Raw genomic sequence first — 19,390 nt, 5'->3', positions numbered from 1 at the left:
TTTCACTAGCCATCAATTGTAGATGGCACTAAATTCTGATTAGTATAGATTACTATTCCACTTTCACAAACGCAGAGTGTGTACCATACATGTGACAAAATATGGTGGCTTCATAATAGGTGCCTAAACATATTGTCTACAGTGTTTCCATAACACTAACATTTATTTAATGATTTGTTCAGTATTTTATTTTACTCCAACATGATGCACTAAGCAAAATTTACCAATGACAGCAGATACTACTTTATTTAATATATAATTTATAGTATTACACACATTATTTACAAATAATCATGCTAGTGCCCAGTGCTCTGTTGCAATATTCATTCAAAATAATCAAAAGTCTCATCATTGTCACGATCCTTAGTGAGGTCTATTGCTGGTAAAGAAAAGAAAAAATCTTGAGATAATGTGTTTAAATGCACGATCTTAATTCGAATGCAAATGAAAACAAATTTGTGAGCTCTTAAATTTCAATAGAAAAGGCATACTTGCAGTTAACACACTACTTGAAAATTGTGGATGTGCATAATCTCTCCATTTTCCCTACTCACTCAGTCTGCAGGAATATACATGCTTCATACTAGCAGAAAGATTGACAGGTAGAAGAAATTACAGGAAATGTCGGCTTATATGAAGTTATTTATCTCACTGATTTCCCATGCTGAACCCCTTCTCAACCACCCACAACAATAGCTGCTCTGCAGTGGTGTGAGCACTGAATTCAAACTTCGTGGCAGTTTACAATTATGCACCAGACTTGTACCTGAGACCTTTGCCTTTTGCAGGAAGGGCTCATGAGTTGTGCTTGGATAGCTCAGTCGCTTGAGCACTTGCCCACGAGAGGCAACTGTCGCAGGTTCGAGCCTGGCTGTGGTGTATAGTTTTAATCTGCCTGGAAGTTTGAGAATAAGAACTGGTAACCCTGTGGCGTATAGCGTCCACTAGAGTGGACAGCTGTTAATGGTCGCTTCTTCGTCAATTTTCATCAGTCCTGAGGCTGCTAATGCACACAGTCCGCTGCAGTGAGCGCTCCCTACTGGTGTTATGCCCTGCATGCATTTGCAGTCTTATGACTGAAAACGCCAGAGAAGTGACCATTAAAAACTGTTCACTGCAGTGAAAATGGCACAGCACAGGGTAAAATTTAATATTTTGGAAATATGTAAGATGTAACACCTACTAATTCTGAGAAACATATTGTGTATACACCTGTTATATTTGTAGAGTGTAGCGCAGTTGGAAGAGTGTAAGAGAGTAGATGCCAGATCAAAGAGTGCGCACTGCCCCCAAAATCTCGTTACGTGGATTGAAGACTTTGCTTGCTGTGACAATTGTCTGCACAGTTCCTCACATTCCACTTGAATGCATGTTCATTGTTTTTTTTATGTACGTTACCTGCTTCTCCGGTGATTTTTAGCTTTTGGTATGGGGGTTAAATATGTTTCTTGGATAAGTATTAATTTTTCAGCGTTTTAATTAACATGAATGGTACAGATGCTTACGTCGTTCTGCATGAAATTCCAGTGTTAGTTAACACGTCATAGCAGTTGGAGAGCATTGCCTTTATTTCATTATGCTGCTTTCTACCATCTAGCCCTAAGGGAATGTTGCAGTTGTTAATTTTACAACACAAACGTGTGGACAGGTCTACAGTAGGTTTTAGTTGTCCCCTTTAAATTTTCCTTTATCACTTTGTACTATTTAAAATATGTGATCCATCTTTATTTACTATTTTAAGATGTATATTTACATTTTATAGATGAGGGAAGATCCTCTTAGGAAGGATGCAACGTATTTAGGTAAAATATAATGAGAAATATCGTGATATTCCTTGGTAATAGACAGTTTTCGTTTAGAAGTTGGTACTACAAGAGCGACAGTTTCTACGAATGTAGTGTAGGCAATTCCTAAATAGGAACTGTGAACAGAGGTGTGCGAAACGCAGTGGGGGCGTAGTTATCAGAATTGATGCAGAGGCCTACTGTTTGGTAGAGCAGTTAAAGGAGACATTTTTGTGACTGTGTTTTGTGTAGGCAGTCTACGCACAACATTCAGAAATGGCTTTAACGGGATGTTACGCCGTTTTGAAGTTCCTTTTGTTTATCTTTAACTTCATATTCTGGGTGAGTTTAGTTTGTTGACATTCGAAAGTAAAGTAGTATTTATATGCAGTATGTGGTAACTCTCAAATTAAGCTTTTTTTATAATCGATTTTTGGTAATATATAGTACTTGGTAAATGGCAAGTAGGAACTATGCCTATAGGAAAAATTAAAATTTGGGGAGAATTGGAAAAAGGTAGCATGACAGACACCATTTTTAGACATACGTCATCCAGGATAGGTAGGCTAATAGCATGGGAGGCAAAATCGGAGACTGTACGTATTTTATCTCGAGGACAACATCCAATTGCAAAATACGGTATGTAAATAGCGTTCTACATGGTGCTGTTAACCACGTCTCTTGGATAATTGGTTACCTGTCATGTTAATAAACATAAATGATACAAATGCTTACGACGTTTGACATGTGCGGTAGTGATATTATTTAATGATAATAATAATTATTATTATTAATAATAATAGTTTTTGGTTTATGAATCATGACTTTAATGATATTATGTACATAATGATTACACTGGTTTTTTAAACAGAAATTGCTTAAAAATTTACCACAATAAAGAAAATAAAAAAAACGTTAATTACTAGAGTAATATGTTTGTACAGGTAAGCAGTAATAACCAGCACGGGAAGCAGACTGTACTGAAGTTATACATCAGTGGCGTACAGCAGAAACACTGAGACATAATTCGTGTAAACAGAAATCACAGTTTTTAAACTGATGTAGCATTAACACACATCATCAGAAACAGTTTACTGTTAAAATTATGCATTCTCTCCTAAGCTGTCAGCATCAGTCTTGGTCTTCATTTCTACCTTAGGGATAAGATGGAAGTCATTTATACTTTAAAAGACACATTTTGTGTAGTGCCTTACAGAAGTATAGTACCATTGTTTAATAGGGGATGTCTGTGGCATTTCTGTTTGTGTATAACTGTAACAGCCATATATTGCAATGTATTCAAAGAAATTACTGCTATTAATGTAGCTTCTTCACATGTTCCTGATATTACAAAGAGGGACTTCTAGTATGCTAAGTTTCATGTTTTGTTGTTGTATTATTAACTCTCATGTTTTAGAGTTGTCATAGTTTTTCTGAAAAGGATAAAAGGTACTCTTTCCAGTGCCACTGAAGTTTATACATATGTGTTTTCATTATATCACTACGTTCGGTTAGCAGTGTTATAAACAGATGTTTGGTGATTGTGACTATTAGTGGTACTTCTTTAAGGTGCTCCATCAGTGACATATTTGTGATTCTTCAATTTCTCCAGGAGTGTTTTATGATGAAATAAATCTTGGGTGAACAGCCTGGTGTGAGTGCATAGGACACAATATTTCAGCAATAGACCATGTTGCCGAAATATTGTGTCCTATGCACACTCACACCAGGCTGTTCACCCGAGATTTATTTCGTCAGTGACATATTTGTTTCACAGTGGATTAGTATATTATCTGGACGTTTTGGGGTGCCGATGATAACAGAGAGAGTAAATGTGTCTTGTGGTGAATGAAGGCCTCTCTGTTACTAATTTGTACTCCATTCAGCTGTTTGTTTTTTAGTTATTTTGTATAGATTTCAAAACAACAGTGGCTTCATTCTCAGCAAGAACATTAACAGATATACTAGTCATTGTACATTGCATTGTTCACTGAGCTAAAGTTTAAGATGAAGCCATAGTTGATTCAAAATTGTTAGCAAATAAATAAAGAAAAACATTAAATACATTAGCTCAATGTATTCGTAGAGGTGGATCACATTCATCACAGCTCTTGACTGCCTGAGTATGAATAGGAATTAGAAAAAAAACCACAATTGAATGAAGAAACATTAGTGAGAGAATAGTCTGTACCCTACACAGAAAATTTGGTAAAATCTCTTTTAGACCTCCATGAGATAACTATTTATGAAATTCAACATTATAAACACTGCTTGAAGAAGACAGATAAAAGCAGTTAAGTTATAAAAGTTTTTTCACATGTGATGAGTCAAACTGCCAAGTGGACTCCAGTCATATGGTGTGTACTAATTTGGACATAGGTACTTAAAATGTATCTTCTGATGATGATAGAGGCACAAGAAATTAACACACAACTTTTTTGCATATTTTTAGCATGCACCAAGGACAAATTGACATTATTAGTACTTGAAACTCCTATGCCCACTTGCCTTCAGGTAGACATAATTTCAGTTTAGGCCTACAGATAATGCTGTGGTGCAATTATGTTATTTCTACAGAAACAATTATCTATGCAAAGTATGAGTTGATGGTAGTGTTGACTGTGTTCATTATCTATTTACAAATCACAGTCACCACCAAGTCATAAACAGCACCTTATGCAGTACACAGTTTCAACCAAAATATGTGAAGCTGCTTACATTCCAGAGATCCACAACATTTTAAATTACTAGTCCGCAACATTTTAGATACCTTGAACTGGGTCAACTGAGCCTACCAATAGCGGATGTCTGCTTCATCTTGTGATGTAATAATGATGTGGCATGTGGTGTCATACACATGCTAATGGGAAGAAAACAGAGCACGGACTTTTTTGTGTATATTTTTTGTATTGTAGGTTGTGGCTAGACTGATTTGTAACATAACCCAAGTTATAGGTCAGGTTGGAGGTTGAAAATTTGGTTGAAAGTTGGAAAAGAAAATGAATGTGAATATGAAATCTTAGGTGTGATGACATTTTGATCAGTGCTGTAGCTCAATGACATTCAAAGGGAACGGTTTGGGTATGAATTGGTGAAATTATATTGAAGGTATCTGTTAATCCTTGAAGGATGTCATGATGCTGTAACTAATTGAAATTGGTAGACTTGTTGCCCATGGATGAATAGTCAAGTACCGAAATATCCTGCAAAAAGGCAAAGACGGTGGAATTCTTGAATAATGCCATTGAAGAAGAAATGTTTTGAATAGAGAAAAGAACCATTGCAGATATTGTGTGGACTCAGAGGGGGCCCTGCTTTGAAAGTGATCACTGCTAATTGATCATATATGATACGTACATAAATTTGCACCATCAGTTGAGCTTCTTGTATGTTGGATCACATTCATTCAATTTGTTGGCTGTATGCAACAAAAGTCTTGGAGTAAACTGCTCATCTGCTGCCATTGTGTCTATAGATTTTGATTAAACTTGTCACACATACGGACATAGTTGCAAATATGAGAAGTCTTCCACTAATACATCATGACAAATAGTTCTTCAGTAATGCAAGATATCGCATTTCATTTGTTTAGTCAGTATGAGCCATTTTGATTAATAGTATAAAACTTGGGTGGAAGGTTAAGTAGAATTGTTTAGACACATCTTGTATTTAACACATTTACATAATTGTCTTGCCTTCAAAATAGTATCCATAAGACCTAATACACCTCACACAATAGTGGCTTAGCATTCTCCATGTACTAGAAGATATTTCCATGTTAGTTTTTGTTCTGGTGAACACAAGAGTCACGTTGGCCAGGTCTGGTGAATAGGATAGGTGTGAAACCATCCTCATTTTGTTTCTGGCTGTGAACTGCGTGACACTCCTTGCTTTGTACTGGGTTGAGAAATGGAATGTGATGTTGAAGTGATTGTGCACCATACTCTCATTTGGGAAGAGTGGAGTTCAAATCATGGTAGGTCTGTTCATTCCAATTTAGGTTCTTTGTAGTTTTCCCTAAACTGATAAAGGTGAAGCTGGGGACGGTTCCTTGGAAAAGAATGCATTCCATTTTCTTCCCCATCCATATCTTACAAAGGCTTTATTTTGTCTGATTGTCGTGTTGTTGCATTTAATCCCTCATTTTTCTTTCCGAAGTAGCTGTCAGAAAGAAAACTTTACATGGTTTTCATGTTTATTCTCACCTGTTTTGCTTTCTCCAGTCATAGTGGTGAAGCCCAAGGTGCAACATTTCCTCCCTGTATGCCTCCCAAAGTAGTGTGGAGGTATCTGCTACGGATTATCCTGACAGTGAACAGAAATTGATTTTAGCGTGTTGTTCTGTCATGTCAATGACAGCAGAATTGCTGAACACATGAATCAGTATTTACAAAATAAGCTTTCTATCTTAATTGATGCTCCCCTGTCTGTGATAGCTGGTCTGCTGACTTGAGTGTGTAGTGAATGTACTTGTACCACATATTCACTTTGCCTATTTAACTAACAAAAACATGTAGTAGCTTCTGGTAACATAACATCTATCAGTTATAAGAATGAAAACGGTACATTCATTTCCCCATGTTGCTACGGGCCTTGTTTGCCAAATGGTACTCCTTGTATTGGGTCAGAAACACTATTATAACAAAGTACCTTAAGAGTAGACTTAGACATGGTGGGGTACAGCTTGAGAAGTACCCTGTGTTCTGTTTGTAAGGAGGTTTTTAAAAGCATTTTATCTGAATACAAAACAAACTTAGTTCTGTATACTGATGGGTGTTGTTGCGAAATACCTGTGCAGTAAGCAGTAAGTCTTCATCTGACTGGGAATTAATTACATGTGGTGTTCCTCAAGGTTCCATTTTGGGTCTATTGCTTTTTCTTGTGTATATTAATGACCTCTCATCTGTCAAATTGCCAGATGCTAAGTTTGTTTTGTTTGCTGATGATACAAACATTGCAATAAATAGCAAGTAAAGTACAGATTTAGAAATAGCTGCTAATCAAATTTCCACTGACATTAATAAGTGGTTTAAAGCTAATTCTTCGTCATTAAACTTTGAGAAGACCCACTATATGCAGTTCAGAACCTGTAAGAGATTTCCTTCCAGTGTGAGTATAATGTATGAAGACATGCAGATCGACGAGGTTGACAGTGTTAAATTTCTGGGATTACAACTCAATAGTAAATTCAGTTGGGAAGGGCATACAACAGAATTGCTAAAGCGCCTAAACAAGTCTGTACTTGCTGTGAGAATGATGTCAGATGTAAGAGATATAAATATAAAAAAAAACTTGCATACTTTGCTTACTTTCATTCTGTTATGTCATATGGGATCATTATTCTGGAGCAACTTGTCAAACTGAGCTCAAGTTTTTAGGGTGCAAAATCGTGTCATAAGAAACATTTGTGGTGTAAATTCTAGAACATCTTGTAGAAATCTGTTCAAGGAACTTTGTATTCTAACCACTGCTTCTCAGTATATTTATTCCTTAATGAAATTTGTTGCAAGTAATACATCTGTTGTGAATTTTAAAATTTTCCCAGCAAATTGACTGTTCAAACAAATTTTGGGCTTGCTGCTGGTCGTCGTCCAATACTGGGCACCTGCCAGTCATCTTCAGGTGAACCGTCGCAGACTGGCGAAAACGTCCTCCGTTCCACACTATAAAACGTACTGTAACTATTCTGTGCATGCATCGAAAACTTGATAGTTGAACCACACTATTGTGTGTATTGAATGACGACCGGCTGCAAGCCCGAAATTTGTTTGAACAATACATCTGTTTCCAACCAATAGCTCAGTACACATTATCAATAATAGGAATAAGAAGAATCTTCGTAAATGTCTAAAATCATGTACCTTGGTTCAAAAAGGTGTCCAATATTCAGGAACACACATTTTTAATAAATTGTCAGCAACCACTAAAAACTTGGTTTCAGATAGAGCACGGTTTAAACAGAGTTTGAAAGCCTTTTTGATAGGCAACTCCTTCTACTCCATAGATGAATATCTTAACACAGACTGTTAAGTCAGCTTAAGTAAAAATATGTTAGATTTCAGTTTTGACAACACTTCGTCACAACAGTCAAGATTAGGTATTTTGCATGTGATAAATTTATTAATAGTGGATAACAGTGTTTCATTCTGTCTGTGTGTTAATTCTGTAAATATTAGCTGTTCCAGTTTACTGCATTGTACTAGCTTATTTTAGACTATCTCCTGACAAATGATCAAGCTAGTAAGTATTATATTCAAATGTTTTATGTTTTTCAGACTTTATGTTCCACGCCCACAAGAATGATCTCATTTTTTGGGTCTATGGAACGAAAACTTAATCTAATCTAAGGCAGGTTGTTCTGTTGTATTTCCCCCTCGTTTTATCATTAGAATTTGCTTACTGATCTGCCACTTGATGTATTTATGCTGAGCTGTGTGGGATCAAGAAAGCACTAGTCAGCGATAACTCCAGATGGTAGGAAGTTCCTTTTCTGCAGCAATTCTTAAAGTGCCTTACCAGCAATCCAACCCATGTGTCTATGTATGTTCTTAAGTAGGGTAAAAAGGTCCTATTCTTATAGCAGTTTTGCTCAGGTTGTGCATTTTCTTCAGTTACACTTTGTATTACTGTCAAAAGAAACAAAAAAAACCAAGTAATCCACTTTTGACCTACTGACCTCCTTGACCCTCGTGTGTGTCTTTATAATCAGTTTGTTGTTTGTCACACTCCACTGTCCGGTCACTTCAGCCATTGCCATATTGTACAGGATTGGTGACAGCCCTGCTCTTTATGTGACTTCTGCCTTGTTATCATCTCCAGTCTGATTAATATTCTTATGCAGCTCTCCATGCTAGTCTATCCTGTTCGAGCTACTTCATTTCTGCATAACTACAGCTGCCTACATCCATTTGAATTGGTCTGCTACACCCCAGCCTTTATCTCAGTCTCAAATTTTTATCCGCTAACTTACCTCTGTTACCAAGTAAACATTTTGTTGATGTTTGAGGCTGTGTCCTATAAACAGATTGCTTAATTTTGTCAAGATGTTCCATCACTATCTTTTCTCTCCCAGATCAGTTCCTTACTTTTTCATTAGTTGTATAATCTACCCATCTATTAAACTATGCTAATCAGTGTTCTTCTGTAGCACCACATTTCAAAAGCTTCAATTCTCTTCTTATCTGAACTTCATGCCTTCCACATTTCAGTTGTGTTAAAGGCTGCAGTTAAATTTTTATTAGATGTTAAAATATTTTTCTCTTTCAGAAATGATTTTCTTGTTACTGCTAATCTGCATTTCATATCCTCTCCCCTTCAGATGTTGTCACTTATTTTGCTGCCCAAATAACAGAACTCGTTTACTACCTAGAGTGTCATTTCCTAATCTAATTCCCTCAGCATTGCCTGGTTTAATGTGACTAATTCCTCTACCCCTTCAATTTTAAAAAAAAAATTGATATTCATGTTGTAACTGCTTTTGAAACACTGTCCATTCTGTTAAGTCCTTTACTGTCTCTGACAGAATTACGATGTTATCAGTAAACCTCAAAGTTTTTATTTCTTCTCCCTGGACTTCTAATTTCCTTTCCAAATTTCTTCTTGCTTTCTTCACAGCTTGCTCAGATGTCAGAGCCTCTAGCAGTTCAGCTCCCAGGAAGCTATTCAAGAGAAACCATCTCTAAGGATGTATTAAAAACACTAAAAAATAACATGGAACTAACTAATACAGGGTGAGGTGGCACAGTGGTTAGCACACTGGACTTCCATTTTGGAGAACAATGGTTCAAACCTTTGTTTGGCCATACTGATTTAGGTTTTCCATGACTTCTCTAAATCCAACAAACTAACTAATGAAACCCAAGGAGATGATTCAATTAATGTAGACCAGTTTGTATATTCAAGCAAGTCATTTATAGACAGATTACTAAACCACTTAGAAAGTGATTTGGCCAAGAAATGATACACCTGAGAGCTGGAATAAATCAATTGTTAGTCCTAGCTCCAAAAAAAGATGTATGCAAAATTGCAATAACCACCAAGGAATAAGCTTATTGAAGTCTGCATATAAAATTTTTGCCAACATCATCAAATTGTACAAGCAGGTGTTGTGATGACTATTTTTCATTGAAATTTCTGATAGAAAAACTGAAAATTCAGTCCAGAAACACACATTGCCTTTGTTGACATCAGAGAATACTTTTGATAAAGTCGGTAAACACATTATTACAGATTCTGGCAGATGATCATGTAGCTCAGCAACTTATCAATGATATAAGCAGCAGTCAAATGAAGATGAGACGTGGGAAAAAGTAAACTGTTTATTACTTCAACAGTAATAATTGTAACTGTTAATATATTTATCACACTGTGAGACAAAAAGGTCAATGCCTTCATAACAAAATGTTTACAGTTGCCTACAGAACCACAATTGTACCCAGGCTTGCACCTCTTTGTCCTAAGCAAATTGATGGCACAGATATCTCTTTTTCAGGGCTTCAAATATATCGAAATCACACTGGGTGGTATTGGGGCTATGTGACTTTGTCATCGGGTGTCAGGGCTTGTAGCAATTGTAAACGGCAAGGCTTCTGCGTTAGCCTTTTCCGTAAGATTTTCCAAACCATCGGCTGTGGTACGTTTAGCTCCCTGCTTGCTTTATTCGTCGACTTCCGCGGGCTACGCGTGAAACTTGCCCGCACGCGTTCAACCGTTTCTTCGCTCACTGCAGGCTGACCCATTGATTTCCCCTTACAGAGGCATCCAGAAGCTTTAAACTGCGCATACCATCACCGAATGGAGTTAGCAGTTGGTGGACCTTTGTTGAACTTCGTCCTGAAGTGTCGTTGCACTGTTATGACTGACTGATGTGAGTGCATTTCAAGCACGACATACGCTTTCTCGGCTCCTGTCGCCATTTTGTCTCACTGCCGCTCTGGTGGCAGAAACCTGAAGTGCGGCTTCAGCTGAACAAAACTTTGTTTTTCTACGTATCTGCAGTGTATCGTGACCATATGTCAATGAATGGAGCTACAGTGAATTTGTGAAATCGCTTCAATCATTTGTAATAGCCCTGTATAAGACTACATTTTGATAATAAATAACTAAACAATAAGAACCGTAAAGGTCCTGCCCCTGCCTCCCCCCCCAAATTTGAAGGAATGCGCCATTGGAAGTGCTCGCAATTACGAGGTATTTTCTTGCGATGAGCCAATTATCTTCCCAATCCGCGTCTACGAAATGTAAGCATAATGAGGCTAACGATTCAAAGACCCTTCCTGCTGCACCACAGTTACTTGTGGTTTCACGTACTGAAGATGGTCAGTCCTTCACCATGGTAAATCCGTTTATTATTCAGAAAGGTGTTGATGCAATTGGTGGCCCTGTGAAATCCTGCTCTCATTTACGGAATGGCTCTTTCCTTTTGGAGACTACTTCTGATTCTCAAGCACAAAAACTGCTTGCAGCCTTGCTTCTCCATGGCTACCCTGTTTGTGTTGAGGCCCATAGAACTCTGAATTCTTCCCGTGGTGTTATTTACACTAGGCTTCTTGACGGTCTAACAGAGGCCGAAATCCTATCTTACCTCTCTGATCAGGGGTTCATTGCCATCCTTCGGGTGATGGAAAAGGTAAGATTCCTCCTTAGTGCCCACCTGCACTATTTTTATCACCTTTCATAGGCTGGTGCTTCCATCCAAGATCAAAGCAGGCTATGAAATTATCACAGTCCAACTGTACATTCCAAATCCGATGCGCTGCTACCAGTGTCATTGTTTCAATTACACTAGACTGTCTTGTTGACACCCAGCCAAACGTGTAACATGTGGTAGGGATGCACATGAGGGTGATTGTCTGCCTCCTACTCCATGCTGCATCAACTGCAAATGTGGCCATGTTGCATCTTCTCGGGATTGTCCCATGTATCTTGATGAGTGGGCTGTCAAAGAGATCCAGGTAAAGGAAAAATTGCCTTACCCAGTCACTCACAAGTTATTGGCTAGTCACAAATGCTGCGTTCTCCCATCTGGCACCTATACAACTGTTCTTCTTACACCGCACTCCATGAACGACATATCACGCAGACATGCGACGTCAAATTCAGCTCTGAGGTTGTAAAATCGCCCAGTGTCAAGGTAGCATCACCATCCCCCTCCAGCTGTGCAACAAGCCATCAAACTCTTGCCTCAGAAGGTGAAACCACCAGCTACACAACCAGTAGACTGGCAAGGACAGGAAGAGTACTCTGGTGAAGACTTCATCTGTACCTCCAGCCGAACGACACCTAAGTCTTCCTCCGCTAACTGGAAAGACTCGAAGAAGTCCACTAAAGGCAAACGGTCTTCTCCTTCGCCAACTCAAAGATCCCCTTTGACGGTGTTGCCACATGATACCTTAACTCGGCTGGCCTCCATGTCGCCGGTGCGCACCACCAACTGTGTTTAAGTGTTGGGCTCGACAGACAGACAGCATGCACAAGCCGATGCTTCTATGGATCCAATGGAGCAGGATCCCCCTGCTTCTGTGCCCTGTAGCAGCGACTCTTCACAGGCTGTCACACGGGAGCTGCTAAGATGACACCCCTTCATTTTTTCCTCATGACTCTCCTCCAATGGAATGTTCGTGGCCTTCAGTCCCAGAAAGAGGATTTATGGCTGCTTTTAGCATCGCAGCACCTCCTTGTACTCTGCCTTCAGGAAACAAAAATTCATCCTCACCACTGCTTTGAACGTTCACATTTTTTCCCAGTTCAGTTTGACCTTCCCCCTGAGGTCGGCATTCCATCTCATGGGGGCATCATGCTGCTCATACGGGATGAGGTTTAGTCAACGCATCTTCCTGACTATCCTTCTTGAAGCTGTTGCAGTCTGCCTTTTCCTTCCCCACCTGACTCTTTCCCTCTGTACCATTTATGTCCCTCCATCATTCAGTGTCAACATGGCAAACTTCCTTCAGCTTACTGGGCAGCAACCTCCCCCCCATTTTTGCTACTTGATGACTTTAATGCTCATCATCCCCTTTGGGGTTCTTCCAAGATCTGTCAGGGAAGGGCCCTCTTGGCTGATCTTCTTAACCAACTTAACCTGTTCTGCCTTAACACTGGCGCCCCTACATTCCTTTCCAACTCCTCACAAACCTATTCCCATTTGGACCTATCCTTCTGCACTACCCAGCTTGCCCATCGTCTTGAGTGGTCCGTTCTTTGATACCTACACGAGTGGCCATTTCTCGTGTGCTATCAGTTTACTGACTCCTACCCCATCGACGTGCACACCCAAATGGCAGCTTACTAAGGCTGACTGGCAGCTTTACTCCTCCCTGGCAACCTCCGAAGAACAAGATTTCCCCAGTTGTGATTACCAGGTGGAATATGTCACAAACATTATCCTTACTGCTGCAGAATGTTCCATTCTTCGCACCTCTTTACAATGTCATGTCCCGGTCCCTTGGTGGACTGAGGCATTCCACAGTGCAATTTGTGCCCGGAGATGTGCTCTGTGTGTTTTTAACTGTCCTCCTACAATGGCAAACCGCATTCATTATAAACAGATGCGTGCAAACTGTTTCCACATTCTTCGGGATAGCAGAACAGCTAGCTGGATTTCATTCACTATTTCTTTTAACAGTTCGACCTCTTCCTCTGTGTGGGCAACCTCCGACTGCTCTCTAGCACCAAGATCCATTCACCAATTTCCAGCCTGGCAGTAGTGGAAGATGTCATCGTGGACCCTATTATTATCTCCAACACCTTGGGCCGCCATTTTGTGGACATTTTGAGCTCTTCCCACTATCACCCTGCCTTCCTCCATCGGAAACGAGTGGAGGAGGCTCGGGCGATACAGTTCTCTTCTCAGAATCGTAAGTGCTACAGTGCCGCCTTTACTATGAGGGAGCTAGATCGTGCTCTCAGTTCATCCCGATCCTCCACCAAGGGCCAGGCGCCATCCGCATTCAGATGTTGCTGAGTCTTTCTCTTGTGGGCGAGCACTTTCTGCTAACATGTACAACTACATCTGGACAGAGGACACATTTCCCAGACATCGGATGAAGCCACCGTCATACCCATACCCAAGGCTGGTAAGGACCAAAAACTCTTCTAGCTATCGCCCCATCTATCTCACTAGCTGCCTTTGCAAGGTGATGAACATATGATTCACACCCAGCTGGTATGGTGGCTCGAGTCTCGCAATTCACTGACAAATGCACAGTGCGGATTCTGAGTGCGGCGTTCTGCAGTTGACCGTCTCATTACTTTGTCAACTCATGTCATGAGTGGTTTTCTGTGAAAATCGCAGATTGTGGCCGCGTTTTTCGAATTGGAAAGGGCCTACGACACCTACTGGAGAACTGCTATCCCCCATACTCTGTACACGTGGGGCTTCTGTGGCCGCCTACAGTTTCCTTCAAGAATTTTTAAAAGATAGTTTTCAAAGTGCATGTGGGTTCTGCCTTGTTGGACATCATTATGCAGGAAAACAGTGTACCTCTGGATTCCGTCCTGAGTGTCATCATCTTTGGTATCGCCATTAACCGTATAATGGCCTGTCTTCCTCTGAGCATCTGCGGCTCCCTTTTTGTTGATGATTTTGTGATCTATTGCAGTTCTCCATGGACCTGTCTCCCTTCTGTTCCTTGGAACTATGAAATTTCTGGGGCTCATACTCGACCACCCTCCTGTTTGTACCAGTCCCTTGTCTGTTCGAAACTCGACTATGGGTGCTTTGTTCATGCGTCTGCATGTCCATCCCTCTTACGCTGTCTCAACACTATCCACCATTGTGACATCCGTTTGGCCACTGGCGCCTTTTACACTAGCCCCGTTGAGTCTGTATGCTTAAGCTGTTGGACTACCACCGTCCTACCGCCATGACTTTCTTCTCAGCAGGTATGCATGCCATTTGTCTGCCATGCGTGGCCACCCATCCTGTGCCTTCTTCTTCGACGATTTCTTTGATCACCAGTATGGGGTGCGCCCCTCTTCTGTTACATCCTAGAGTCCACTTTTGGTATTTGCTACGGCGGCTTAACTTCACACTACCTCCAACTTTCCCAGTGGATGTGAACCCTTCACCACCTTGGCTTTGTGAAGCGACCCATGTTAACGTTGGCCTTCATTCGCTTCCTAAGGATACTACCCCAGCCTTGCTCTATCGCCTTCAGTTTCACAACTCTCGCATGGAACTTCGCGATAGTACCTTTATATACACTGATGACTCTGGCACTGACCGTGGGGTCAAATGTGCCTACATCATTGGCACCTGGCATTGGCTTCTGGCACACTGTTCAGTGTTTACAGCAGAGCTCTTCACCCTGTATCATGCCACAGAGTACATCTGGTGACATAGACTTTTTAATTGTCCTCTGCTCAGACTCACTCAGCACCCTTCAAAGTCTATGTGCACTGTACACTGCTCATCCCTTAGTGCAGCAGGTCCAGGAAAACTATCACTTGCTCACTCCCTTGCCCACTCCTCTTGGGGTGCGGACCGTTCCCTCCTCCTCCGTCTTTATCGTGCTCTAGTTCTGTCACGTTTGGACTATGGTTGTCAAGTTTATGGTTCAGCTGCTCCTTCCACGCTGCACGTGCTGGATCCAGTCCACCATCGTGGTATCCGTTTGGCCACCGGTGCCTTCCCTACTAGCCCTGTTGATAGTCTCCTGGTTGAAGCTGGGATCCCCCCCTTTCTGTTCGGCGGTCCCAGCTTCTGGTGTCTTATGCCCTTACTATCCGTTCTTCTCCCGCTCATCCTTCCTATTCTATCCTATTCCCAGACCATGGACGTCGCCCGCCCGACTCCCGCCCTCGGGCGGGTTTACCGGTCGGGCTGCGCCTTGCGTCTCTTAACCGTGATTTTCGGCTTCCTTCTTTGTCCTGTCTTCCTCGCTCCCTCCCCTCCACTCCTCCTTGGTTAGTTCCTCGGCCTCGAATTCGGATGGATCTCCGCCGCGGTCCGAAAGATTCCATCCCCCCGGTGGTGTTCCGTTCCTTTTTCCGCCAAATTTTATGGGAGTTTCGGGATGCTGTTGTTTTTTACACTGATGGCTCTAAATCTGCTGATCATGTTGGGTATGCCTTCACGTCCTTTGTTGGAACGGAAAATCATCTGCTGCCACCCTCATGTGGGGTGTTTACTGCGGAATTGATTGCAATTTCCCGGACCCTTACCTTTATTAAACAATCCGAACACAACCGCGTTTTGTTATGTACGGACTCGATGAGTGGCCTTCTTGCTATTGACTGGTGTTTTTCGCGCCATCCCTTGGTCTCTGCCATCCATGACCATCTCGCTGATCTTCACCGTGCTGCTTGTTCCATTGACTTCCTATGGGTCCCGGGCCATGTGGGTATCCCGGGTAATGAGCTCGCTGATCGTTTGGCTGGGGGAGCAGTTACTTACCCGCCATTTTCTGTAACCCCTCCTGCAGCGGATTTACGGCTTCACATCAAATCCCACTTTGCACAGTCATGGGCCAATTCTTGGGAGGCTACTCCACTGTCTGATAAACTTCGTGCAATTAAGGTGAATCCAGGCCCATGGCGTTCTTCCTTTCGCCTCTCCCGCAAGGACTCGACCACACTGTGTCGTCTCCGCATTGGCCATACCAGGCTGGCCCATGGTTTCCTTTTGCGTGATGAGCCACCCCCGCTGTGTGGTTGTGGAGCCTTCCAGTCAGTGGCCCACATTTTGGTTGAATGCCCCCTTCTTTTGGCTCTGCGTGCTAAGTACAGACTCCCCCACACTTTACCTTTGATGTTGGCTGACGATTCCCGGATGGTCTCTCTGGTTCTAGGTTTCCTCCGGGAGAGTGGTTTTTATTCTCAGTTTTAAAGTTTTTAATCTCCCTCCGGTGTTGGGGCAGGGCGGTGAGTGTTTGGGTGTCTCCCACTGTAGGCAGTGTTCAGAGATTCCCGATTCACCTCCCTGACCGGAATCCTCTTTTCTTCCCCTTTTACTCTGTTTTTACCCCTTCTTTTTAAGGCTTGGTTAGTTTTTCTATTCCCATACGTACTTTCTGCATTATAGCAGTTGTACCTTTTCAGTCACAGGTGGTCTTGCCCATGCTGCTTCAGCATAGTGTTGGGTTCGTTCTCTTGCCAACTTCCCTCATTTGTTTTTACTAATGACAATGTGGCTGCCCTTTTACGTTTCCCCTTTTTCCGTTTTATTGTTCTGACTTTTCTGAGATGTCCCGTTTGCAGAATGGAGTCTATTTGAAACAAGGGACTGATGACCTTGCTGTTTGGTCCCTTTAACCTCAAACAACCAACCAACCAACTTGCTCACTCTTGGTGGAGCCAGTGTGATGTTTATGTGGTATCTTGGTCATGTCTGTCAGGAAATGAGGCTGCTGACGCTGCTGACGCTGCTGACGCTGCTGACGCTGCTGACGCTGCTGACGCTGCTGCTAAGGCTGCAGTCTTCATAGCTCAGCCCGTGAGTTCCTATATTCCCTCCGATGATCCCTGTGTTTCTGTCTGTCAGAAGGTGGTGTCCCTTTGGCATTGCCAATGGTCCTCCCTTCACGGGAATAAGCTTGGGCTTATTAAGCCTCTCCCAGCGGCTTGGACAACCTCTTCTCGGCCCTCCCATCTTACAGGAGAGCTTCTGTAAAGTTTGGAAGGTAGGAGATGAGGTACTGGTGGAAGTAAAGCTGTGAGGACGGGGCGTGAGTCGTGCTTTGGTAGCTCAGTTGGTAGAGCACTTGCCCGTGAAAGGCAAAGGTCCCGAGTTCAAGTCTCAATCTGGCACACAGTTTTAATCTGCCAGAAAGTTTCGTATCAGTGCACACTCCACTGCAGAGTGAAAATCTCATTCTCTTCTTTGTTGGTGTTTGCCTCACCTTCTTTCTCAGCTGCGTACTTTCCCTGATTACTTTGCTCAACATCCTGCAGCAGTAATTTGACTTGCTCTTCACAACTTGCAGGCGTTTCATGGAAGATAACATCTCTGCTAAGAGTGACTTTATTTTCTTCTTTCACCCAAATTCTGTAATGCTGATCTCCATCATACCCCACGAGATGATCCTGGACAGCTTTCTCATCCATGTTCTGTCTTCTTTGAACTTGGACATGGGCATAGCATGTAGAGCCTATTATACGTAAAGGTTTTATTCTCTGCTTCTTACTGAACTCCAACTCAAAAGGACAGATTCCTTCCCAGATTATTATGCAGTTAGATATCGAATGTACACTGATGCTCCAACCAATTCTGCCCACATGGCTACTGGGATATAAGCTGCTTTGAGTTCTTGAAGGTTCTTGCCATTTCAACTATAGTTCACGTCTCTCACTCACTTCCACCATTTTACTGTGTTGTGTAGGGTGCTGTCAGTCTGTTGAGTAACACATTCTGTATGCAGTAAGGCCTGGACTCCTGTACTATAGAGTTCTCCACCACTGCCACTTAGTAGCTCTTTGACTGTTGAAGAACATATTTCAAAGCATCCTTGCCTTCAAATTTTTGCTGTATGCTGCAGCAATACCGAATTTTGTGTAACTGTCTTTGAAAGCAACCGTATAGCTCTTTTTCTAGAAAGACGCATTGGAAGTTCTACAAGGTGTCAGCTGACATTAGTTCACCTGGTTTGGTTGTCTTTTCTCTCTGACCAAATGGGAAGTGATGTGCTTTGCCACAAATGCAGGGCTCACAAAATGTGTTTTCCATGGGAATGCTTATGCCTAATTCCCTTTCTGACATACCTTCTAACATTCATTTGGCATGGTGTTTATCCTGATGTCCCCATGTCACATGATACTGGTGCAGTAATGAAGTCTCTTCAGTGGCATTTACTACAGCAGTATCTTTGAGCAAAGTTGGTTGAATGTCTGCCTTGTATAAGGTTCCAAAGAGCTCAGCGGGTTCCATGAAACACACTTTGTCATCAATTTTAAGCCAACACTCTGTTTCTGATGAATTAAATTCACTATTACGATTCTGGTCCTGAGCAGCTAACACTGAAAAAAAGTTCCTAGACAGCTGTGGAACATACTACACATCCAGCAGCATCATATTCTGCCCATCAGTCAAAGATGACAACTCAATATTACCTTTTCCTACTTCCATTAGTGTTCTTTCCTGGTGCCTTTACATCACGTAGTCTGTCAGATTTCAGAAAATCTGTGAAACGCTCTGAAAGATTAGTCACATCCATTGTAGTTCCATTGTCCACCCACCAGAATGCTTAATCTACTTCCCCTGAATGGCCCTCTTCACAGACAGACATCAGCAGAGAACCTACAAGTGCGCAATTTCCTGTCTTGTGTTGTGATTTTTATTTATTTTTCGATTGGAAATCCACTTTCTGCAGCCCTTCCCCTAAGTGGCCCATTTGTTTACAATAATTGTCACATTTTCTTGAATCATTCTTAACAAACTTGCTTTTACCATCTGGTTTTTGTTTTCTAACATTTACCATTAATGCTTCCTTCGGCATTTTGTCACCTTTTGGATTCTTCGTGAGATTCCTTTCGAACATACATAATTGCACTGTCAGTTCATCAGATGTTCTTTTTCAGCCATTGTCAGCAACATCCATCTTGATTGAAAAGTTTTGAATTCACTTGGTAAAATATGCAAGGCTCTGCAGACTAGCATAAGATCTGGTAAA

The 19,390-nt window shown here is 41.6% G+C and overlaps 1 protein-coding gene across 1 annotated transcript in view; it reads left to right on the top strand.

The window, feature by feature from the left end:
* The first annotated feature begins 1,908 nt into the window (after positions 1-1,908).
* LOC124721589 (CD82 antigen) overlaps positions 1,909-19,390 on the top strand; it is a 97,861-nt gene continuing 80,379 nt past the window's right edge. Inside the window, exon 1 of the mRNA XM_047246638.1 lies at positions 1,909-2,126. Coding sequence (XP_047102594.1) covers positions 2,061-2,126 — 66 coding nt within the window. The 5' untranslated portion in view covers positions 1,909-2,060. The remainder of the gene's footprint in view (positions 2,127-19,390) is intronic.

Source organism: Schistocerca piceifrons, chromosome X (assembly GCF_021461385.2).
Source record: "Schistocerca piceifrons isolate TAMUIC-IGC-003096 chromosome X, iqSchPice1.1, whole genome shotgun sequence".
In the NCBI taxonomy this organism is placed as follows: domain Eukaryota; kingdom Metazoa; phylum Arthropoda; class Insecta; order Orthoptera; family Acrididae; genus Schistocerca; species Schistocerca piceifrons.
This window is presented reverse-complemented; position numbering and strand designations above follow the sequence as displayed.